This window comes from Ambystoma mexicanum, chromosome 5p (genome assembly GCF_040938575.1).
Source record: "Ambystoma mexicanum isolate Mex_15411 chromosome 5p, UKY_AmexF1_1, whole genome shotgun sequence".
NCBI lineage: Eukaryota > Metazoa > Chordata > Amphibia > Caudata > Ambystomatidae > Ambystoma > Ambystoma mexicanum.
Genome location: NC_090930.1, coordinates 753,257,630 through 753,283,451, shown reverse-complemented (window position 1 = coordinate 753,283,451; position 25,822 = coordinate 753,257,630). Strand labels below are relative to the sequence as shown.

At 43.0% G+C, this 25,822-nt stretch overlaps 1 protein-coding gene across 1 annotated transcript in view; it reads right to left on the bottom strand.

Moving 5' to 3' along the window:
- The window catches only part of GLB1 (galactosidase beta 1), a 622,172-nt gene that overhangs the window by 216,750 nt on the left and 379,600 nt on the right, over positions 1-25,822 (bottom strand). Inside the window, exon 11 of the mRNA XM_069613134.1 lies at positions 6,991-7,065. Within this exon, the coding sequence (XP_069469235.1) occupies positions 6,991-7,065 (75 nt within the window). The remainder of the gene's footprint in view (positions 1-6,990; positions 7,066-25,822) is intronic.

The window sequence follows — 25,822 nt, the reverse complement described above, 5'->3', positions numbered from 1 at the left end:
TTGTGATTTTTATCTATGGCGGAGTCCTGTTGATTCTCCACCCACAATCCAGAGTGTCTTTGAAGGCAGGAAGAGAGGAAGGAATCCAAAACTCTGCATCCTTTTGTCTTCCAGCCTGACTGCAAGAATCCGGTTCAAACTAGAAGGCTAGCTGTCCTGAAAGGACTGCCAACCCCCCCCCCCCAAGTTTGAATGTTACAAGGCTGTTCGATTGGCTGGGTTCCTGCATAAAAATCTGATCCTGGAAGCTCAAGAGGTAGTCGACCACTGGAATCTTAATCAAAGAGGCTATTTCCAGCTACCAGAAAGCCTGCTGTGTAACTGAAGCCTGCTGAAGCCCTTCCTTCCAATCGACCAGGGGATCCCCAAACTGATGACCCTGACACAGATACTGGTGACACCCACTAGACTCAAGAAGACCTATATTTTGAGCCATTGCATGCCGTGCTGCGACCTTGCAGGGCTGCAATACCCCGACACCCTGGTACCTCAAGCCATCTGGCGGTGCACAGTCTTCCAAATTCTGAATCTCACTGAAACTTTGTGGGCATCCTGCTGGATCTCCAGAGGCACGATTCAGGTCTGAAAAGTCCTCTCGCCAGAGTGATGGACCTTGCAAACAACGAGAATCCGACCAGTGATATTCTGTCTTCTGTGCTCCTGAAAAGGCGCCAAATACACAGAGGAAACTCTTGCCTGGAACCTTCTCCTATGATCCCTGCTGCAAAAGCCCTTCCAAAGTCCTGTATTCCATCTTCTTGTCAAAGGAATCCATCAACCAGCTTTTTGGCTGCAGATCCTGAAGTCTTCCTGCTGCAACTCTTCTTCTGTGCTTAGGTACTGTGTTGGCTGGGGTATTTTACCTACCCTAAGCCTTTGTGATTTCTGTTTAGCTTTGGGGTGTTTTCTGTGATTGGAAGGCCACTCATCCAGTTCTCCCAGGCCCACTGCGGAATCCTCCTAGGGTGTCTTCTTTGAAATCACTGGACCATATACTAACTTTAAAGTGAAATACTTACTTGTTTGAACAGCCTTCCTCTGGAACTCAGACTTTGCCTGCAACTGAACCCTATCTCATTTTGCCTACAGCTGGCACCTAGACCACTGCCTCCAAGTGAACTCATGCTATAGAATAAAGGAAGGACTGAATAAGAAAAGGGTTCTGCCTTGAAAAGAATAACAAGTGTGCAAAAGTTACTTACCTGTAAAAGACGTTGGTTGGTAACTAACTCTGAGTGCACAGTTACAAAAGTTCTTACTTACCTTGTATGCATGATGCACTATTCTGAAAAGTATGTATAAGGTTATGCTACTCACCTGTGAATTGGTTGTGCCTCTTCCCCAACAGTAATGCTGTTGGCTTCACTTTACTATTTCTGTTAGTATTCCTGTTAGTATAGATGTAGGAGCGTGCCCAATTGGGTCTTGTTTCCCCTAACTTGCTGTTAGCCTGTCCAGAATAAGTCTGCCCAAGGTTATACTTAGCTTTAAGTTGCTAATAGCCCCTTTAAAAAGTATTTAGGTTTTACTTGCCTTGTGTTAGCTGTGTGCCATCTGTGAGAAACCTGACGGTGTCTCACTTATTAGTCCCCATGGATCCGTCATCCAGGTGGTCAGGACAAGGCCATCACTGTTGGATCAACTTCGTAGGGGTGAACTATTGAGGGAGGAGCAACTGGATGAGGGGTTCTCGGGTATTAAAGGTGGGACACCGATGGGTGAGACGTGGCATCCCCCCCCACTTCCTACCCTGTAGGATACTCAAATACTCTTAGCCCCCCAGACACATTTTCTGACACAAACACTTTTACCCATCGCGAAAGACGATGGACAAACACTAAAGCCATTTACCTGATATGTGCCAACGCCAGGGTCAAGCAAAGTCAGGCAATTGACCAGAATCACACACACCTGACGGCCCTTTGGCTTCCCCACAGGGATAAAATGTGGAGCACGAGAGCAACAATATGAGCAAGGCAGCCCGCACGATGAGAGTTAACTCAACATGGCAGTTCAAGAGCAGGAGAAAGCCGGCATGAACCGAGAGGGAGACAAGGAGAGAAGCAACCTTGCCCTTTCCAAGCCAGGCCCGTGAAACCGCCACAGAAGGAAACATAAGACCGCGAACAATAGCGAACGTGTGCTGCAGCAGATATCAATGGTACGCGAGGCCCTCCTCCGCTGATAACCAAGCCGAGGGGAGATGCTTGCCATCGTGGTACCAGCCTCGACTCCAGAGAAAAGAGAAGCCAAGTGGTTCATCACAGCCGGTGAGTCGAGGGCAGAATCGATAAGAAACCAAATTGTGAACAAAAGTAGCAAAACGGCCGATTGAAGAAAGCACTACAAAAGTACTACTACGAACTGTTACTTTGATTCGAGAGAGGAAAGCTAGCTACAGGGGAGTCAGACAGCACGCAGGTGCCTGCTTCAGAGACTCTGGGCGAATAACCTATGGTTGAAACTACAGTTAACAGAATGCATTGGGAATATCGCAAGAGACTTGGGTCAAAGTGGTCATATGGGGGTCTAGGAAAATCCTCCGTACAGTCGAAAGTCTTTGAAGGTGAAGCTAAGGTAAGTGAAGCCTGTATTTTATTTTGTGAATTGCAAAAGTAAACCCGACGGAGGAAAGTCTGCAGTGAACTGTTTAAAAAGACATTAAGATTTGTGAATGGCACAAATGAGATTGTGTCGGAAGCCGTAGTGAACCTGACGGAGGGAGGCTGACATTCAAAAGAGGTCTGAGTCCGGAAGAGGGGGACTCAATGGTGAAGAACCATCACTATAAAGACAAGTAGAAAATAACTTTTGTTTTGCTGTTTTGAATATATCAGGCCCTTGGAAGCAACTATTCAGAAAAGTATATTTGCAAGTTGGTTGACTGTGTGATTTAATTGATCAGTGTCACTGCATAACTGAAAGGGTCTACTACCCTTGTATTACTGTAAAGTAATCTGAAAGTAACGTATGGTTTTACTCCCCACGAATAGGCATGCCCTATACTGAATGCGTATACAAAGGTCTGTGCTTTTATCTGTGTATTTAAAGCATATTGTTGTGTTTTTATAATGTGTTTATATGCTTTATGACCATACTTACTTACCCAAGAATCTCTTGGTCTGCTTGTATTTAAAATAAACCCTTTATTTTTACAATACTTAGTGTGTCAGTGTTTCTTTGGACCATATGTATAATACAATTTATTTGTACTGATTGTACAGCCCTCTCTCCCTGCTAAGATATGCCTGGCTGCTCAGTCTACGCTACCCTGAACTCAGGTTGTACAGCCTTATACTAAGAGTGGAGTCTTGTGCCACTTCAGTTGAAAGGTTTTACTAAGACTTCAGAAAAACTGTCCTAACAATGACAAAGTAAATGTCTGGCAACGTAAATGCAGGGGACGTTTTCTGGGCGAAGTAATGGTAGATACAGTAGGAAAAACCCTCCCACTCCCCCTAACCATGAGTAGGTCACTAACGGAGAGACACTATTGAACTCACACCCAGAAAGAGGTTTGCTACCAACGAAATACAGGATGGCGTAGCTCCATGAAACAATATGAACTCCAGATCTGAAAAAAATCTCTCCCAAGCACTTCCCCCAATACGTTAAAGGGGAAAATCTGATATTAGTTTGCAAGATCTTTCTTGGACCTTACTGATGTTGAATGAAGCTTCAAGAAATTCTGTACTGTGGTAGAGCACTGGATGCAATTTCTATTGATTAATGACAGACCTGGGACTGGAGAATCATCAAGTCGTCAGAAAGGGCCTTCACAGCCATAAACTGTGGATAGGAATAAAGTTATTTAATTCTTTAATGGACTGACAGTTGAGCAGGCATTTGGCGAGGACATGTGAGCTATGGGCAGAAAGCAGGACTTGTAATTGCTAGCATTCAGGCACATCTGTACATAGATGAAAAAGTAGGCATCTATCACAGCAAAAGCTTCTAAAGCCGCTCCCATACACAGAAGCAAAATTCTTTGCAGGCTTGCCATCTTTGTTTGGTTATATATGTACCTGTTGAGGAGCCCCGAATCAGAATCTTAAAAGCAGTACTACCAGAACATCTAACAGTATGGTAAGAGATTCCTTAACAAGATGTCAGCCCTATAACTACTCTTTCTATGCTTACATCTTCCTTTATTCCTTAAATGTGGCACAACCAGCTTACTGAATATTGCGAAACAGACTTCCTATTGCCCTCCCACCAAGTTGCCTTCCTGTGAACACCATGAAAATAACTAATGTCCAATTTGCCTCATTTCCACACCCCACCACTGAAGTATAAATACCTAGCACAAAACCCGGGTAAGCACGGTTTCAAGTGTGATACAGACTTCCAGAATAGATTTCTTATTGAGCACTAGAAAAACACCTCCAGTAGCAAGGCTCCCTTCCAGAAGAAAATATCATTTAAAAGAGGCATCCGTGCACAGATAATTCCAGAGTCCTATTCCTAGAGCTATCCCCACAACACCAATTACTCACAGTCACCATCATGCACTCCTGGGAGATTAAGGCGAAGAAAACACTCCTGGGAGATTAAGGCGAAGAAAACACTTGAAAACAGAGCATGAGGAAGAAGCTACCAAGTGTCCCACAAGATCCAAAAGTAGCAGAAGTCCCCTCACTCCTCAAACCTTGTTCATGTCATACAAATACTTAAGCAACTTCCACCCCAAAAAATGAACCTTTTACTAGTTTCACTGCAGGAATTGATATATTTTGTATGATCAGGTAGTTTCATCCAAGTTCCTGCAAATCTACCAACAAAAGCACTAGTCAATCAAGAGAAACTGATTCAAGACAGGTCTCTACAAAGTACCGGGTTAAACTATTTCTCACAAACCTGAAAACTACTACATAGGGCATAAAAAGATCAATGCACATGATGGAACATGCCAACGTGATGGCAAATTGGCACTATGTAAAAGAAAGCATAGAGGCAAGGCTACAGAATTGTGTCCTGGTGGACTGGCTACAGAAGGCCATCAGAGAACAATGCAAATATTTATCAGGCAAACCATAGGAAAAACAATGAGGTTGAAAACATTCTTCAGGAAGCCTCTAGAGGAAAGATTTTAGCACAAAAAACAGCCCCTTTTGCCCTCTTCACAAGGAGCCTTGCTGATCTTCTGGTCGGAAACATCAATTTCTGGGTCTATCTGCCCCTCTAAAATGATATAGAAAGCCTAACAGCAAACCTATCGATACTTGGCTTCCATCAGATTGGCCCCATGAATAAATAGGCCCACAAACTTGACCTTGCTTTCCTGAAAACATAGATAACTCTGCCTTTCCCCTCCAACTTTCCCAGTCATGTGATTGGCACATGTACTTTTTGCATTACACTCACAACATGCATGCAAGGTGTGAGTCTGCTACCTCCTGGCCAATGCAGATTGGCAGCACAGGAGGCTAGTCGCCTCATCACCCCTCTCTCTCTCTGTCATGCCTGAATGTAACTATCACTCTACTCCTTGCAACTAACTGACCTCTTTGCTTACTATGTTGTACCTGCCAAGAAAATATGGTCTATCCTCACCCCTTCACAATCCATTTGAGATTGTTCTTTTTGGTGCAAAGATTACAAGTATCTGGTACACTAATGTCTTCACATACACACACTGGCCAAACCCCTGAAGTTCCTTCGACATGGACTACCATACCATCCTAGAAGTTCTCTTAGTGAAGACAGATGTCAGAGATAAGGCGCTCACATGGCTTCAGGTCCTTTCTGTCTAGATGCACTGAAACAGTCCACCTCTCACACTCCTCCTTTAGCCCCTTCTCTGTGATGTCATTCAGGAATCTGACTGATCACGCCTACCTTTCAAACTTTAGATCATCCTAAGTAGCTATGCCCTCTGCTTTTACACCTATGCCAGGACCAGATACTTCTCCAGCTGGATAAGGATCTGAGTTCCAACACCATGTGGTTTAAGGACTGTAAAGAAGTCAGAAAACCGAATGGGCCTCTACTGTCTTAAACTGAATCTGATAAAACTGAGGTAATGATTGTGGGTGGTGCGATGTACCCCTGGGGCTTGTCTGGCATGGGACCCTTCTCTGCTTGCTATTCAGTAAGCGGGCATCAATATTTCAATACCATCCTCCACATGACCACTTGGGTCAGCACTGTGGCCAGTAGCTGCTTCTACGTTAACAGGGTAATTCACAAAAAGCGTCTACTGATTTCTTTTAGCTTCAGGACATCTGCAGACTCTGATCTTGTTGTATAGCCCTTCGATTATGGGAACACTATCTTGGCCTCCAAGGCTATCTGCTGCAATTGCCAAAAAGTTATCAAAAATCAGATAGAAGACTTAGTTGCAAGGCATGATGACTGAACCATGTGTCCCCTGTCCTGGCCAACTAGACTGGCTTTCTATAATGCAAAGGGTACAATGTATGGTCCTAGTTATTGCCAAAAGAAAATTCTATGGCCCAGGGTCCCCCTCTGTTCTACAAGCTCAAACCCAGTTCACTCCCTTCCATCTCACAACTTTCTTCTCTTCAGTCCCCAGATTCATGTCAGAACTGTCAAAGTCTATCCTACTGTGGCGTGCTGCTTTTTACATGTTAGTCCCCTCTGCTCTGTGATCCCTCACAAATTCAGCACCAAGAATCCTTTGATAAATTGGTAATTAATATAAAACGTGCACCTGTACAGGATGTATTACAGTTTGTGGATTTCTGGTGCAAAGTGTTTGCGAGTGAATATTAGGCCTTCTGCATCATAACAGGATAACAACGATCTAGTGGGTGTCTCATGATATGTTCATTTAACACTGCCAAAAATAATTGAAATTGATTTTCTGTGAATAAACTACACTTTGACAACTGTATTCTCTTTCATTTAAGCAATTTCATGGGAAATGTAAATTACAATTATATTCACAATTTGATACAATTTTTAATTCTTTAATGATTAAAATAGTGTTCTAAAAAGGACCAGTAGAGAGCAAAGAGATTGCATTACCTTTTTAAGCGCAACCCTTCCATAGGCATACTTAGGAGTTGTTGGTGGAATAGGGCCCTCTGGTATTGCCTTGAACTGTAAAAAAATAAATAAAAATACATTTTAAAAAACACAAATGAACTTTACCATGATACGTACACACATGTTCTGTTCACCACATACTGTAATAAAATACTTGTCTTAAAGTACTCCCAAAATAATGAATGATGTGTGAAGACATCACCAAATTTATAGAATTAAAAAAAGGCTGCCCTAGGAAGAAAAGCTCCTACGACAAGAAGCACGCATTATCTGTAGATTCATACCTGTAGAAGTGGGTCTCAACACGGACAATGAGATGGCGGTATTCCTGTAATGACTATGATTTAGAAACACAGGATCCTGAGGTCCTTTTGAAAAATACTGTCCTAAAGACCAGCCTGTAAAACGCAATTGTGTCCCAACTACTATTTAGCTCTAACATTGGTATCAAGAAATATATGTAAATATACAATATGATAAACCTAGGTTATTAAGCACATGATATCAGTAGACAGGTCAAGCTAATGCATATGACCTTTTGCCACAAATTTCTTGTCAGATGGCAACAATGAACAATAACTTTAAAAATGGCTACCTTATTATCAGTGATACAGGGATAACCATACCTACTGCTACCTCGCAATGGTTGCTACAACTGGAATAAAACGGCACCCACATGCTTCTAAAACGAGACTGAGTATTTCAAGTAGATACAATCACGCATGGCTAAGGGACAAACTTATGTATACAATTCCATACTATATACGAATAATATGGAATACATGTATTTGTAATAAATGCAATTAGCCACCAATATTTGCAGAACATAGGTTTGGGAACCTACACAGTAACTTTCATGTAGGACATGGCATTGTGAGCCCAAAGGATGGCGCTCAGTAATGCCAGTTAGTCGAAACCGAGGTAGGACTTTAGTTACCATGGCAATGCCAGTCCCTTGGGACACAAAAAGAACAGTTTGAACGCGCCATAGCCGACGCGAGAACACTGCTTCGAGATTTTGTAGGTAAGCCCCTAACAAGTGGATAGAGAGATGAGATGCTTCACTACAAGCAACATTGAGCTTGTCTAAATTTATAGAACAGGGACATGATTTGAACACTTGTATGCCGCTTCATGGCAATACTCATTTTACGAAGGGACAAGACTCTGTTTACTTAGTAGTGGGATCGTAACGCCTGTATGCGGTTACGAGATCACCAGTGACAAGACACTGCATTTGCATGCAGAACGCAAGAGTTAAAGCAACAGTGAAATTGGTTCAATGTATAGAATTGAGTCGAAAATGTAACGCTTGCACGCCGATTCAAGGCTAAACATGTTATATGAAGAGACAAGATTTAGCTTACTCGGCCATGAGACCGTAACGCTCTAATATATTTATGGTATTCCCAGTAACAAGACAATAAGCAAAGTTACATATAAGAACTGTTTATATTATTACTCAGTCCATTGTGCCTCATTATAATTGGAACCTACCAATGGAAAAAAAAACAGAGGATTAGATTAAAGCAAAGCGTTAAGCGTAAACAAGGTTACTAATGCAGTAGATGGACTAAATCTGATTCTTTCACCATATTAACTCTTAGGAGGGATTTAACCTGTGACTACCATACGCTTTCGGATGAAAGACCTGCAAGACAAATATTTGGCAAACCACTTTTGTTAAGGAACATACTGAGATCAATGAGATGATATGACATGGCCCACTAAAAAGGGTGCTTCATTAAATTTATACCAGAGCTAATGGAGACCATTATGGTTTCTCTCTCTCTTTTTCTCTTTTTCCAACTCCCTGTTTTATTATTATTTTTATTTTCCAAATGCTTGTGTGTACATATGTGCATTTTCTCTTACCTTACAATTCACCCATTCCCACACCCATAAAGAGGGGTGGCGATGGGCGTGAAATACGCCCCGGCAGTAGCCAACCTCTTCATGGGCATGTAAGCAGACTCCTACATATATACAGATAAGGCATACACAGACAACATTAGCATGTGGGCCAGGTATATAGACGATATTCTCTTGATTTGGAATGGGTCAGTGGATGAGCTCAACTAATTTATGATGAGAACAAACCAAAATGACTTTGGGATCTCCTTCATTGGAAGAAATAACACAAAAAGTATTGATTTTCTTGATCTCACTATCTACGTGGAAGAAGATAGAATCATGACACGAACATTTTGCAAAAAAAAGTCAATTCTCCTCTCTACGCAACGAGTTGTCACTATAACCCAATCAAACCTAACATCCTGAAGGGAGAATTTATCAGGGCACGTAGAAATTGTAGGGATCAGCACTCTTTCAACAAAGAATGTGATCTGTTATTTTCAAGATTCAAAGAAAGAGGCTACACTACAAGCTGCATTAAAACGGCATTTAACAAAGCAAAAATGATGCCCAGAGAACAAACATTGACCCTGAAAACGCGACCTGCAAGAGCAGACCAAGAAAAGGTGAAATTCATCACTACTTTCTGTACAAATAATGCAATATTTTTTTAAATTATTTTATTGAAACATCAGCCTGCTATGCCTCAGTGCGAGCACTGTGGCATCAGACTTTTATTACAACATAGCTGCATGTTCCTAGATTTATTAAAACAATGACTGTTTTGCTGTTCCACCTCGATTATCCCAAGATAAAATGATCTCAATTCAGTCAGAGGATTCAGTCAAAAGATTACTTCCAGCTGTAGAGAGTCCATGTAATCTACTACAGCGCAGCTTAGTTTGATACAGTGACTGTTAAAACAATAATGCAATATTAAGAAAAATACTACGTAAAAATTGGTACCTACTCAAGCTGGACCCACATGTCAGCAAATATGAATACAAGTCCTTCACTATTACCAGAAGGCAAGAATGAACCAGACCCTACATGGCTGCAAACAGCAACAACAGGGTTTAGAAAGTGTGGCATGTGCACAATGTGCAAATATGCCCAGGAATACACAGACCAATTCAAAGACAATGAAGGAACAACCATCAAGATTAATGAAAGCATAAACTGCAAATCAAAATTTGTGATTTATGCTATAATTGCGCCTGCGGGAAGACTTACATAGGGATTACAATCCGAGAATTGAGGACACGAGTACGGGAACACCTGTCCTCTATACGAAGCCAAGATGGAACACTACCTTTGGCCGTACAGTGGCAAAGACATCACCAAATGGGAAACAAAAGAGGCCCAACAAGGCTGAAACACATGTATGGGGTAGTTGCTGGTACTCTTGTTCAAAGGAGGTTTGCCTGGCATTTCGGTGCTGGACTGCCCTTGTGGGCGGGACAAAGACTGATATGCAAATGGATATTCCTCCTTTGTGAAAAGTACAGTGTGCTAAAAGCAATGGCTGCAGACTCTCACAGTGGTTAAAAACCACAGAACAGGTTATCATGCCATGTTCTTTAGAGAGAGGGGCACCTGCTAACTTTTCTGCATTTGGGCAGAAGAGTAGATGCACAGTAGAGAAGCAGGGGAAGATACAGACAAGGGGGAAGACGACGGGACTAGAAGGAAAAAAAGAGGTCAATTTTAGAAGAATTTACGGGAAAGTAGTGTAAAGAAATCCATGCTTTTATGGAGAGCAGAAAGGTAGACAAAGTGGAATGGATAGACTGAGAGACAGACAGCAGGATTTGCATATCATCTGCATAGGTGGCACGTAAGGTCAAACAAAGTAATAATGGAAATTAATGGGATAGTATACAAAGAAAATAGTAGAGGACAAAGGCCTGAATGTGGGGCACACTGTGAGAAAGAGGAAAGAGAAGAGTGACCAGCCCAAGAAGCAGAATAAGTACGGTTAGAAAGGTAAGAGCAGAACCAGTCAAAAACGGGACCACGAAAGCCAAGGTAGCTGAGAGAGAGAAAAGAATAACCAAGTGATCAACTGTATCAAAGGCAGCCGATACGTCGAGAAGAACAGAGAGTGAGGAAAGCTTAGAGTAGCGGGAAGATAGCAAATATTCTGAAAAAGCAATAAGGGCCATTTCAGTAGAGTGATAAACCTAGAAACCAGACTGACAAACAGGGAAAAGAGTGCAGAGAAAATGTTAGGCACCTAAGAAGAAACAATCCGCTTCAACTATTTTGAGAGAAAGGGAAGAAGCAAAATAGGGCGGACATTAGAGGGTAAAGAAGGGTCAAAAATTGGTCATGAATGATTATTTTTAAGAATATGGAAAATAGCCTGCTTGCATGGGCGTAATTTTAGGGGACCCCGCCAACTTTCGTGGCACACCATTTTTCCCCCTCATTTGGAGGGGCCCCGTTCCTTTAGATGCCATGCCCCCCCAACATTTTCAACTAAGTTCCTCCACTGTGTGCTTAAAAGAACGAGAGAACAGTAGAAGAACAGAAAATAATTAAACAGCAGGGTAAGGGAGAAGAGACGAATAGACCACAGACCCAAAAAAGCAGTATTCTTATATATACAGACAGCACAAATGTTATACACCAACAGTGTCAGCTGAAGCTTGAAATTTGTCAGAGGAAATAATGGAGTGGGAGAAAGCTGCATCTAAAACAATAGATGGACAACACTCACTGGCCAAACAGTATAAAACCACTTGCATGAACGTCTCACTGACCCAGTCGTAAAGACAAGGCTCAAATTAGGTAATGAACATCCTTTACTACTGATAGCAGGTATGAGGGGCTATGTTGATTACAGTTTCTTGTCCCCACTCGCCACTCAACAGATGACCCTGTTACTTTCTGTTGCCTTGCTTGCTTGAGCATAGGAATCCTGCCATGTTTTGAGTCCCCCTGGTTGACTGGGATTGGTAGCTGCACATTTCCTTTGCAGGAAACCTACTTCTAAAGCGGAATTGTGCAACCACTGCCGATAGGGCAGACAAGCTAAAAACATTGGTCGGCACAGTATCATCTCACAGTAAAACCATCTCCAGATTGGAAACTTGACTGGCTCACAAGGAAAATAATTAGGCATCACATGCTACACTATGATCCTCTGGAACTCCATCCTGGTGGCAAGAGCTAAAGTCCTGGCTCTACCAACACCACCTTGGTGTAACCTAGATTATAGTTAGCATGTGTGCTCAAGCCAGAAGAAGGACTCAGACCAGGGGACATACTTTTCAAATATCTTTATTCAGGTGAAAAGAAAAACGCCTCACTAACACTATTGCTAAAATAGAGTAACTTTCCTACAAAACTAAACTAAGGTGCTCTTCAATAGTCAAAAGAAAAATAGTCCTCCATACAAACCTATACACTAAACTGGCTCTACCACCTTAAAATAACAGATTTAGGTAGAGTGCCCTGCACTCATGTTGGATCCTGAAATATTTCCCAGGAGTTCTAGGAATCTCTCCTGGTTTCAGGATTCCTCATTTTAACAGTTCTCCTTTTTTCACAGTTGCTGGCAAACCAAAATGTCCAAAGATCTTTAAATGGAGGATATTTCCCTGATCCTCCCTCTGCCACTTGTGTTGCTCTCCCCCCACTAGATTCAAGTTTTGGGGGCCAACGGCCTCCCTTGTGTCCATTCTCGGCTTTCTTTTTTGGGCATTTCTGGCTTTGTTGGGTTTCTTTTGCCCAATACTTCACTTAGCTATCTGTGATCCTTCTCTTCTACATGGGGTTCTCTCAGCTCTTGGTGGGGTTTTGTGACCTTTCTAGAGAATTATCCTCCTCCGGTTGCTCAAGCTCCCGTAATCCTTCTCTTTCCCCTATTCAGTCTTTCTCTCTGGACCTCTGAAACTATGGTGTGGGGTAAGGACAATTCTTTCTTCTTCCGCACTCGCCCTTTTTTCTGCTCCTCCTCGACATAGGCAACCAGCTGCAGTGAGGGTGTGTTTCTCCGGTAATGGCAACACTCCTCCCAGCCTGTTGGTGTTCAGGACTTGATATGAGCGGTTTATGGACTCCGCTCCTCATGGCCTTCTCTCGCCCTTCTGCTCTCCAATTGGGAGCAGAGGATTCACTCCTCCCTCGGTCCCTGGTTTCGTCGCTCGTTCGCGGACAAGCTTCACTTTGGTTGGTGTTGGCTTTGTATAGGGACGGTGGCTTCTCCCTTCAGTGTCCACCTCTCTCCGCACCACAGCCAGCTGCGCTGTGCAGTGGGGCTTCACCCCTGGCTGGCATACTCACATCAGAGCCTCACCTCGACATGTGGTTTATCCTCCTCCACTCAAGTGTCGTTGGCCTTTTATTCTCGCTCTTTTACTCAAAGAAGGCATATCGTTCATCACAAGTTGTCAAACGGGTGTAAAGTTCATCATTACCTTGAGCCAAGCACAGAGGTATTGCCAGTATTTCAGACTCCCATGTAGGCAGGTATATGGTGCAAAGGGGGTTTCCCATGGGAATAGGAGTCCTGGTCCCCTGGAGGGGAGTCACTCCCAGTGAGGTCCCGCTTTCCCAAAACCCTAGGCAGGGTTTTGCTTAGCGGGCTCACCTCCCTAGCTCCAAAGGGGGTGGCTCTCCCTAGGGGAGAAGTGATGAAGTCCCAGAATTGTCACAGCTCCCAAATCCGATATTGTATTGTGATGATTATTAATGTTTACTTGATGACTTGTCAAGTTATCGCTACCAATGTTTTGCTCTATGACCAGAGCAGTGCTCTGTTGCTGTAAAGCCATGTATACAGTCACTATAAAAAAAATATAATAATAATAATACTGACTAGTTGGATTGTCACACAAGTTGCCACTTTATTGTCTATGGGAGAACTTTAAATATTTTTAAAGTAGCCTAAGCTTGATTACTTACCTTGAACTTTATTTGACACTTGTTCCTATGATAAGAATTAGGCAGTTTAAGTTTAGCTATGGAGGCAGGTTTTGTCTTAGAATTTCAAAGACCTACGATAATTTGTGTAAAATCCCCTAATCCTACTTTAGATTGCATTATAGAAATACTTCTCTTTAAACTGTGTACATTCTAAAGTATGGTATGTCTCCCATTTCAGACAACAAACTGAGTGTATGTATGTGTATATTGTATGTACCTCTTAATATGTTCCTAAGAATGAAGTACACATTACTCTACACTGTCCCCTGTACTACTTCTTCTTGACATGGTGCCTCCCTTTGATCCTGTACATCACCCTACACTCTTTACTTTTGTCCTCAACCTGCATTTCTGGCTCTGTCCTGCAATGGTTTAATCTTAGTCATCTAAAAGCACTTGCTCCATTTCCTGGGATGGTACATGGCCTCCCACTTTCCCTTTTCTCTGCAAAGTTCCACAGGGCTCTGATATTTCACCTCTTCTATTTTCTTTGTACACTATTCCTCTTACCTCTATAATTTCCTCATTTGGTCTCTCCCGTCACTTTTATGCCGACTACTCCCAAATCATAATTTCTTTTCCTTCCTTTACAGACCTCCCCTCCCTCTGCTCCCCCCACTCAATTCTACTCTCACTACCGGTCTTCTTGCTCCTAGTGCTTCCCAACTGCAATCGTATTGGCTCTGGGGCCTCTTTTAGAACCTCCACCCAGGGCAGCCTCACTGCCCGTTGCCGACTCTCGGCGAAGGGCCCCAAGGCAAAGGACAGCTCCTGAAGAAGCAGCTCCAGTTGCGTTAGCCTGTGCAGCCAGCAGCCGTCAACCAGCAGTGACTGATAAGTGTGCTTCGGGTAGGGGGCATAGCACCTTATTAAACCAAGCCACCATTCTTCTTACTATCTAATAGCTTGTAGTATGATGCATCTAGCCCACTGTTGTATGGTAACCATATTTCGCATTTAGGCAGATTGTGTCGGCCATATCCTGCATTAAGGCAGATTGTGTTAAATTAAATCGTTTAAGGTAACCATAATTTGCATTTAAGCCAATTGTCTACTATTGTATCCCCATTTAGGCAATTCTTTCTCTATACAGGAGTCCAAAATCTAAGTGCCACTGCATTCATGGTCTACTGTTTTACCCCCATTTAGGCATTTCTTTCTCTATACAGGAGTCCAAAATCCAGGTTTCACTGCAGTTACTGCCCACTGTTGGAACCCCATTAGGCATTTCTCTCTCTATCCAGGTTTCCCAAATCTTGGTATTACATGCACTGTTCTACCCCCATTTTAGGCGTTCCTCCCATTATCCAGGTGTCACTGCATTCACTTTACTGTTGTACCCCCATTCAGGCATTTCTCCCTCTATCCAGGTGTCCCAAATCTTGTTGTGACTGCATGTACTGTTGTACCCCCATTTTGGCCATTCCTCCCACGATCCAGGTGTCCCATTTCTAGGTGTTATTGCATTGACTGTCTACTGTTGTACCCCCATTAAGGCACTTCTCCCTCTAGCCAGGTGTCCCAAATCTTGTTACTGCATTTTTCTGTTCTGCCCCCATTGTGTGCATTTCTTCCTCTGTCCAGGAGTCCCAGGGCTGGGTGAACCTACATCTACGGTTGTGCCCCAGGTGGACGTGCCCCCCACCCCCACGGGATAGACACCATACTACACACTGCCCCAATCAGAGCCCCACGCTGGTGCACCAGTAGGCCTGATGAGACCCTCCACACCCTAACCCAACCATCTCCAATGCACAGCCCAAACTCCCAACCCTCCACCTCATCTCGCAGCCCCCTCAACCTCCAAATTTCCAAGATATACGCCCATCCTCCACGCTTTCAATCTCCCTTCCCACCCCTGCTACATCCTCCATGTAGATCGCGCTCTGTGCAATGGAAAGCGGTGCAATGGAGAGCAGGAGCTGAAAACATTGACCGCCAAAGCATAATGCACCACCCAGCGGCCAAGGTAAGCCAACCCTCCCACCATCCAAGCTACCTATTCATCTGCACCCTCAACCCGCACCTTTCCCGAACAACATAGCACCTCGGCCCCCAACTCAGCAAGAGCAGCCCCAACCTCCACAGCCACCCACAGCCACCCACAGACACACCCCCCCCCCCTTGGGCCGCCCAAAAGTCCAGGAAGGGCACAGACCTAGGACACCTCAGGACCCACTTAACATCGCCCATGCTCCAACCCAAATCCCAATCCCTGCAGACACAATATAGGGCCCCAGCCTCCCAACCGGCACCCAAACCTGTTTTAGCCCTATTCCCCTCCCCGTCTCTCCTGGTCCACGCCCTCTGCCATGCTCTCTTTCTACCACCCCACTCCCCCTACCCACCAAGCCCCTTCGCCCATGCCCTCCCCTGACCATGTTAGACCAGAAACAACCCTATAGTACGTATAGTATGTTGGCCAGAAACCAATCGCATCATGTGACAAACATTGCACACCTAAGAATCGTCAATGTAACCAGAAGGCGTCCATTTTGTGAAATGTCGGCCATTTGCTTTTTCCTTTCTGTCAAAATGCTTTGCAAATATATTCTATGCTATTCTATTCCACTGCCTGAATGCTGAAATACTAACACAGACAGGAATGTCAAACTGCAGAAATACATTGTTTTTCTCTCTCAGTAAGTCCTTGAAGTCGAGCAGAAGCTGCATCTAATCAGTAGTCTAGGTGCCGGGTTGTCTTGCAAACGCTGTAGTAAAAGGCAGTTAAAACATGAATTATATTCTTCTAGCGGTGCTCCTTCGCGGAGAGTGGTATTTTCTGCTTCAGAACTGTCTGACCCTTAGCTCATGAACCGAGACGCACAGATAATGCAGAAAGGAATGTTTCCCTGCTAAGAACATGATATCTTTGCCGAGCTAGAGCTCCATGTTCCACATAACAGAAAGCTGTCTCTGCTGCTTTTACTAGAATAACTATGTTTAGACTGAATGAAAACTTGTCATAATTGTCAATCACTGAACCCTGGCCTGTATGACATGTATGTGGGCGGATTGAACTGCCTTCGAAAAGATTATGTCTAATGTATATATCTATTGCTGATTGAGCGCTGCCCGCTCTCTCGCATCTCACGGTGTTTGGGAACACACGTCGTGAGGCGTGGAGACCCGGTCGGCCAACTGAGAATACTTTGAAATAAACCAGACATATTTGGAAAACGAACCTTGTGGCTGACGTGTCACTCGAGTATATGGTTATTGTGCCTTAGGTTCCATATGCAGTCTTTATGGCCTAGAAAATATGGCGCCTGAACAGGGACCCTCCCACTAATGCTCCATCGTATACATTGAAGAAGGCAAAAACGAGTCAAGGACGAAGCCGTCGAGCCGGGATCAGAAGGTGTTCGGGGCGCCCCTGTAGAAGTGATGAGACTCCTCCGCAGATCTGTACACAGCCGATCCCTGACCGACGAGTAGCATCCAGAGAGAATCGAGGTAAGGGTCCTGGAACGAAGCAGATTGAGCCAGACACGCAGTCACGACAATTCTTGGTTGCGTCTGTATACGGACGAATTGCGTCCTGAGTGACAAATTGGTTGATCAGGTGAGTCGTGCCCCAATTCTTAAACGTCCTGATATTGGTTGAGTGTTGCTCTTGCAAGATCAAACACCCAGGGTAAGAAAAGGGTAAGAATTAACAATTTTTTCACTGCGTTAGACAATCTTTGGAAACTGGCCAGGTCGCGCCACCAGAAGGGTCACCGGCACATGAAATATATATTAAATACGGTATAGGGGCAATAGTGTTTAATGCGATTTGACATAGGCAGAGCAGACGTGTGTCAGACCTTCAGTGGCCTAATAATGGGAGCTTATAGCATGTATAGAACACCTAGAATCAGTATTGCTACGCAAAAGGCCCGACCAGCAGCGTTCAACGTTGTAAGAGACTGGAGGAAGGAAGCTAATCTCCGATTGAGAAATAGAGAGACACGTGCGCAGACATAAAACAAACAGAGAAAGCGCTAGAGCATGATCAGCATCAGCAGACAGAAGCCATTAGGAACATGGTCAGGGTTTTCCAATTAGATGTACAGAAAATATATCCTCAGCAAGATTTGCATACATCAGATGAACTAATAAACAAATTATTAAATGAGCGAAGAAATGAACATCAAAGTACTGACCCAGTTGCATCTCCTCCTTATGTACCTCCCATTCCTGTTATTCCATCTGCACCTGCAGTAAGCAGTTCCTCTCCCCCTGTGCCTGTGACATCATTTCCTCCACCGCCTCCAGAGCATGAGTTAGCCGCTTTAGCAGGCAGTTCTACAGAAATGGGGCCTGCGTAATGAAGTATTAGACAGACTCGTAGCACGATTAGCAAAGGAAGGTAAGAAGAACTGAAAGAATGGGCAGAAACGTATATTGATGATGACAATGAAGTAGCTGTGCAAAGTTCAATATCTGATCATAGAGGCCTTGGTGAACAACAGGTATTGTTAGAATGCATGGGGAATTATCTTGTGAAAATGTGGAGTGATTTGACCGATACAGTGGTACTGCAAGAGTTGCGTGATTTGGTTGTTCTTTCCAATTTGCGAGATAATGCGACGAAAATACAAGAACACGTAAGCTGAATATTTTTGTTTAAGCGAGAACCTGATCGATTGCATAAAGAATTATTGAAAAAAGAAAAAAACGCATATGTTGCATGTCCAGCAACGTTTTTTTCCGCTGTTGAAACCGGTTAGTGTAGAGATGCGAAGTTGTACGCGAGAAGCGCTTAGATGGATTACAGATGCCGCCATTTCCCCAATTGAAGTGCATGATACATTTAGTCAGTATACACCAGAAATGCAGAGAAAGGTATTACAGGTTATGGTAGAGTTCCTACAGGATGAATGTATGAAGAATAAGATCAGTTGTCCAGCTGATTTAATGACAATTTATAAAAGAGCATTTTCGCCTGAAGTTGGAACGACTGCTTTTTCTCTTGATTTAGCTTTATTGCTTAATAGACAAATGAATGTAGAATCGCCTAGTTTGCAATTACCCATGAGAGTGGTGCCTCCCACGTTTGTCCCGAAGTAGAAGTTGCTGCCGTTGGAGGAGCTCCAGCGCGAACGATAGAAGCTCATTATATCGCAGTTTGTACATGTCCCTTTTTCTAAGCAAGAGGTAAATACTATAAAGCAGACGATCCCTGATATTAGGAAGAACCCGTCCGGATTCTATAAAGAAATTGAATCAGTTTTGAATTAATCTGTTTTTACATTGATTTATTGTTTCTCGTGATTCTGCCTGTAGACATATGGAAACAGGTTAGAAATATAAGTCACACGCCCATGTTAGGTGATACATGTGAGAATTTGACTAGAATTGATAGTGAGAGAAAGGGTGGAGAGAAGCCACCGCAAGTTATGTTGGCTTTACCATCGCGAATAGTAGAGAAATTGAAAACTTTGGTACCCGAAAAGAGAATAGTTTGGGATAAATTGACTGCTTGTTTACAGGGCAAAGAAGAAGGAGCGATGGATTATTTTAAATTGATTTGAAGAAGTATTTGCAGATTTTAGTGGTCAAGATTTAAGTACTGAACCCGGGAAGAGACTGTTTGTTGATAAGTTTGTGTGAGGGTTGCTACCGAAAATTCAAAGTTTAATAATGAAATCTGAAAGTGCATGGCAAGCAAAAACACAAAGTGAAGTATTACATATGGCCCAGTATTATGAGAACAGAGTAAATTCAGAAAAGGACAAGGAACTGAGGGACAAAGGGAATTTGAAAACAAGAGTATTGTTGCAGCAAGTAGCAAACAATAATAGAGGTGGTGGGAACGCACCATCCAGAGTCCAATTTTCATTAGCGTCCAATATGCAAGGTGGTCCATTAGGGATTAATCAATGTGCCTATTGTAGACAAGGCGGCCATTGGCGAGCACAGTGCCCTCATATAAAGAATCGAAATGGGACTTTCCCGAGAAGACAGAATAGAGATCGTCCGGGAATACAAGGACAAAATAGAAACCAAAGAGTTGAGGGTAACTTGGATACCTTGCCTTATTAAATAGATGAAAAGTTTGTATTTTCCACACAGGTTTGTGTTTTTGTTGGCGAGCGCTGCTTGGCGGCAGGCCTGTTTATTTACTTGCAAATCACCCAGACAGTGTGAGGGTGGGGATCTTATTGTCCCATGTGGTCAGCCGACATGTGTTTCGACCCAAAGGTCTTTCTCAAGGCTAGGTCTGTTCGGTCCAGCAACCCTGTGGGGTCCTGTATTATATTCTTGGTCCTGTATATACAGTGGGTCCTGCTGGGCCCTGTGAGGCAGCGCTCGCCAACAAAAACACAAACCTGTGTGGAAAATACAAACTTTTTTCATCTATTTAATAAGGCAAGGTACCCAAGTTATCCTCAACTTTCTACCAAACAAAAAGAGGTGTGGGCTACACCTCAACCACAACCTCTGACCTTGCCGCAACAATTCAAACCAAGGAAATCCTATTTTAGAGCTCAGCAAGGTTGGTACCAACCTAGAGCCCAAAAAAACCACCCGTTCTAGAAACCAAAGAGCGCCACAATTTCAGGATATCCAGGGTAATCAGAACCACAATCAGAACCAACAGCGAAACAATACAAATGGTGGGAATATTTTTGACAATCAGTCCAATGCATATTACTCTGGCGACTTTACATCTGATGATGTACTGTTCTACTAGGACAGCCCGAGACAGGGGTTGGAACCAGTATCTATTCCTGTAGACCAGAAAGGGCCATACGTAGAAATGAAGATTGGGAATAGGGAGCACATTTTTTTAGTGGACACAGGTGCACAAAAATGTTCGATTGACCACCAGCGGGTTCCAGAAACACCACTGTCAGGGCATAAGAATGTCTCAGTAGGGTTTTCGGGTACACCAGTAATTAGTCCAGTGTTAAAACCAGTACCTATAACACTAGGTCCATTCACTGAATCTTGCCCATTCCTTTTGACGAAAAATTGTGGCGAAAATTTGTTGGGATTAAATTGGTTGAAGAAATTGAATGCAGTCATTTATTGTTCTCCTGATGGAGTGTATTTGACAATCTCGCCACAAAACTCCTGTATCGCAATTCTTATCTAAGCCACTACCGACTGAATTGAGTAAAGTACCAGCTTGTATATGGGCAGTGAACGACAATGATGTTGGGTGTTTAAAAGTAGAGCCAGTGAAAATAGTTTTGAAAGAAGGTATCACATTACCGCGTATTCCGCAATGTAAAATTTCGGCCGAGGGAGAGAAAGCGTTGAAATGCATTGTATCAGATTTGATTAAAAGAAACGTAATTGAAGAAACTTCTGGTAGTACTTGCAATCGTCCGATTCTTCCAGTATATAATAAAGGAGGTAATGATATACCGTACCGTTTTACAATTGATTTACGCAGAGTGAATAAAGTGGTTGATCCGCAATTTCCATTAGTCCCGGATGTGACTACAATTTTGACTATGATTCCAGCTTCTGCATCGTACTTTAGTGTAGTTGATTTGAAAAATGCGTTTTTTAGGATCCCAGTGCATCCAGATAGCAGATATTTGTTTGCTTTTACTCTAGGACGATGTAAATTTACATTCACACGAATTCCGCAGGGCTACACTGAGTCCAAGTATTTAAAGTAGAGCTTTAAAGGAACAACTAGATATGCTAGAACTACCAGCAGGCTGTGTTTTATTACAGTACATAGATCTATTGATAGCAGCAGACACAGAAGAAATGTGTAAAGAGAGTAAAGTTGCACTATTGACACATTTAGCAGCACATGGACACAAAGCTTTGCTACAGTATTGTCGAATGGAAGTGGCCTACTTGTGCTACCTCCTTTCGAAGGAGGGAAGAAGATTGACACCAGAAAGAATAGAAAGCATCTCTGATATGCCTATTCCTAATACACAGAAAGAAGTCAGGGCTTAAATTGGCATGTCTTCATATTGTAGGCAGTGGATTGCTAATCAAAGCTGCATTGTATTCAGCTCCACTTTAGGGCACGCCAAATTACGACAAGAGTCTTAAATTATTTGTGTATGAAAATAATGGATGTGCTTTGGCTGTTTTGACTCAGGAACAAGGAGGGAAAAATAGACCATGCGGTTACTTCTCTTCCACGTTGGATCCTGTTGCATATGCTTGGCTGCGTTGCTTGCAAGCTGTTGCTGCAGCCGCTGCGTCAGTAAAACAAACCGAGGGAATGGTTTTAGGTCACGCTTTAACCGTAAATGGTACCTCACTCAGTGGACATTCTTTTAAACAGAACACAGACGCAACACCTTACATCAGCCAGATTAACAAGGTATGAAATAGTTCTATTTGCACCACATATCCAAATTATGAGGTGTTGCGCTTTAAATCCGGCCGAGTTAATGCCTCCTTCCAATGATAAAGGGGGTGAAAAACAATTCCCCCATGATTGCTTAATGGTTACTGAACAAGAGACAAAAGGAAGAATTAACTAAACTGATACCCCACAGAAAAAACCAGATGGAGAACTGTTTTGTGATGGTTCTTGTTTTAAATTACCACAAGGCACATAAACTGCTGCTTATGCCATCACTACACTGAAAACAATTATAGAAAGCAAAAGAATCCCATTCAACTCAGCACAAGCTGCAGAAATAACAGCGTTAACAAGAGCATGTGAAATTTCTGCAAACCTCAATGTAAACATTTATACTGACAGTCAATATGCCTTTGGAGTGGTACACAATTTTGGTCGATTATGGGCTGAAAGAGTTTTCCTGACATCACATGGAAGCAAAATCCAACAAGGCACTTTGATAGTGAGACTGTTGTCAGCACTTGCACTTTCCAAGCGATTAGCGGTAATGAAATGTGAAGCACATAAAAAAGTAACATGTAACGTAGGAAAGGGAAACGCATTTGCAGACAAAATTGCGAAAACAAACTGCCACTGATTACACACAAAAATATATGTTGAAAAAATAGAAGTACCCTGCATGATAGAAAATGGAATTGCCACAGTTAAGGAAATCCAAGCAGAAGCTACTGTAGATGAAATAAAACATTGGTCTGAGGGTCCAGCAGAATTAGATTCTGAAGGTTGTTGGGTGGACAAGCAAAATAATCGATGGATGTTATCAAATGGCTATGGTTACCATGGCCCACAGTCCGACACACATGTGCTAGAAAAATGATTCAACATCTGGATTCTGTATGGTAGAATCCACACATTAGAAAAACTACTGAAAGATTGGTTCAGAATTGCATGACATTGGAAAGGGAACAGTGACGCCAGTAGGAAGTTTTGGCCCACCGTCTATGCCGTTGGAAGTCATCCATTTTGATTTCATAGAAATGGAGAGGTGGCAAAACTATAAGTATGTCCTCGTGGTGGTCTGCGCATTTAGTAAATGGGTAGAGGCCTATCCCCTGAAAGATTGTACAGCTATGTCCACAGCTAAAGCCATGCTAAAAGAATACTTTTCCGGTTTCGGGCTACCCCGTGTCATATGGTCAGATAACGGCTCACACTTTATTGTGGCTGTGATATTGCAAATTTGTGCAGGTCTCCAGATAGATAAACGATTGCATTCGGCCAGACACCAGATGAGTGCCGGTCTAGTGGAACATCAGAACGGTATCCTGAAAAACAAAATTAGTAAAATATGTGCGGGAGCAATTTGAAATGGTCCGATGCATTACCACTAGCTTTACTTTGCATGCGTACAACTGTACAGGCGAGGACTGGTCTCTCCCCTTACGAAATTGTGATGGGGAGACCAGTGAATGTTTGGAATGCCCCTCGGCCGAAAAGGTTGAGGGATATAGAGTACCCATTACTTACTGATTACTATAAACAGTTGACTCAAAACTTGCGTTTGATTCATCAGCAGGTGCAGGAGGCTCTTCCTGCCAGATATACCGGCCCAGGATATTGTCTGCAGCCTGGGGACAGGACGTTGATCAAGAATTTTGAAAGAAAGTCTTTGCTTACACCACGCTGGAAGGGGCCTTTCCAGGTGGCTACGCAGACTGCAGTCTGAGTGGATGGCCGCAGACATTGGATCCACGCAACACACACAAAAATAATTTGGTTTCCTTTGTCACATGAGAAAGAGCTTGATGATCCTGACAGCTGCATTTGATCACAAAGATATCATCGCCAGTTCTCCGCCAGAAGTGCTTCCTAAGCCCAAGAAAGGGCCTGGGGAAGATTGCAACAAAGTTCGAAAGGCCAAAGGTGCCTCAACCTTGTCCGACTGCTGCATCATCACTCATTGCATCACAAGCTGGCACTGATCCTGAATCTGGAAATGAGAGTGCACTTTTCATCGATCATACTGTACCTGGAGCTGTAAGGTACAATCTACGTTCACAAAATCGGAAGTGATCAGCTTTTGTTTCGCCTTTGTTCCCAGCTCATGGATGAAGTGGGAACAAAGGACTAGGGAAAAGAAGCATATGAGCTGTATCAAGCTGCATCAAATTGAAAGCTTTGACACGCTGTTTCCCGGTGCTACCATTGAAAAGTGAAGGACCATTGAACCTGGCAGGGACAAGCAGGGGCATATGGTACCGACACTATCAAATTGATACTTTTTGGAGCTCTGTGCAAATTCACATCAGCTTGCAGTCATCTGCTAGCCTGAACGTTTGCTGAAAACGTGTGTTGCTGTGGAGAACTTTCCCCAACGGATACTGAAAAACTTTTCCTGAGATAAACATTACAGACAATGCCTATATTCACTCCTGCTCCCTCCTGCACCCATACTGTTGATATAGAAATAGAGACTAAGCCTAGAAAGATTTGGTTCGGAAAGAATAATATGCTAAGAATTATGATACCGCTTTTGCATTTTGATTACACTGATCCTAGTATTTTGGTATTTAGAAACTGTGCATCCTTTAAACTCTCTCATGACTGCTACCAATGCTCCTACTATGAGCAGCATCACAAGCAGTGAAACATAGAAACATAGCAGTGAAACATAGAAAAGGGTATGACAATAACACATTGCTACCGATTATGAATATGACCCATGCTATCTTGAATAGGTACAATTGTTGGGTCTGTTCCCATTTACCCCAGCATGGTGAAAGAGGAATGGGTTGGTATGTACATCCTTTGCAACTAAATACTGCCTGTTATGCATCCAACACAATAACGTTGTATTTATGTTTGCGGTCGCTTCAAAAGCGACCGCAAAAATAAATACAACGTTTTTAAAGCTGCGGTTTTATTTCTAAGTTTTCCGGGCTCCTCCAGCCCGGAAAACCGCAGCTAGTGCTTATTTAAAAAAATAAATAGCACTTACCGAGATTCAGCTGCAGCTTTCCTGCTCTGGTCTCTGGTCCCCGTCCTCCGCCTACAGCACTAAGGGAAAGCCACCCAGCGGTAGCTTTTGTTTACTACAGCTGGCTGGCTTTTCCTTCATTAGTGCCGCAAAAGCAAAAGCCAGCACAGGAGGTCCCCCATTTCACAAAATGGATGCGCCCATGTGCTTGCTTTTGCGAATTTTGAGCTTGAATAGCTCAAAATTTTACATAGGAAGTTTTAAAACAGAGAATGCTAGTATTTTTTTTATGTTGCCTATCTATTTTTTAAATAAACATTTTTACTAGACCATCCCTTTAAGAGCGCTATTCTTCGGAAAATGGAATGATAGTGTTACTGGTCAGTTTGATGGGGCAAACATGTGACGATTTATAAGTTCATGGTTTTGGGAACTGTTGCGATCATGGGGAGGAAACTAATTGCAATTTTGGTTATGATATTTGGAATCCTCATGTTCTGCTGTTCCTGCACACAATGCCTGCCAGTCCTCAGCTCCCAAATTACAAATGAGTGGGTACATGCGATCAAAACGAAACCTCCTTGCATGTTAAGTGAAGGTGCACAACACGAAAATGAAATATTTAAAGAATGTATGGTAATTAATATTTCTGATGACGATTACAGCAGTATGGGAAGTTCGGAATCGGACACGTGGTCCGATGAAGACGCGATGTATGGATGATGCTATTGGCTTACGGCTAAAAGGAGGATTTGTTAGACCAGAAACAACCC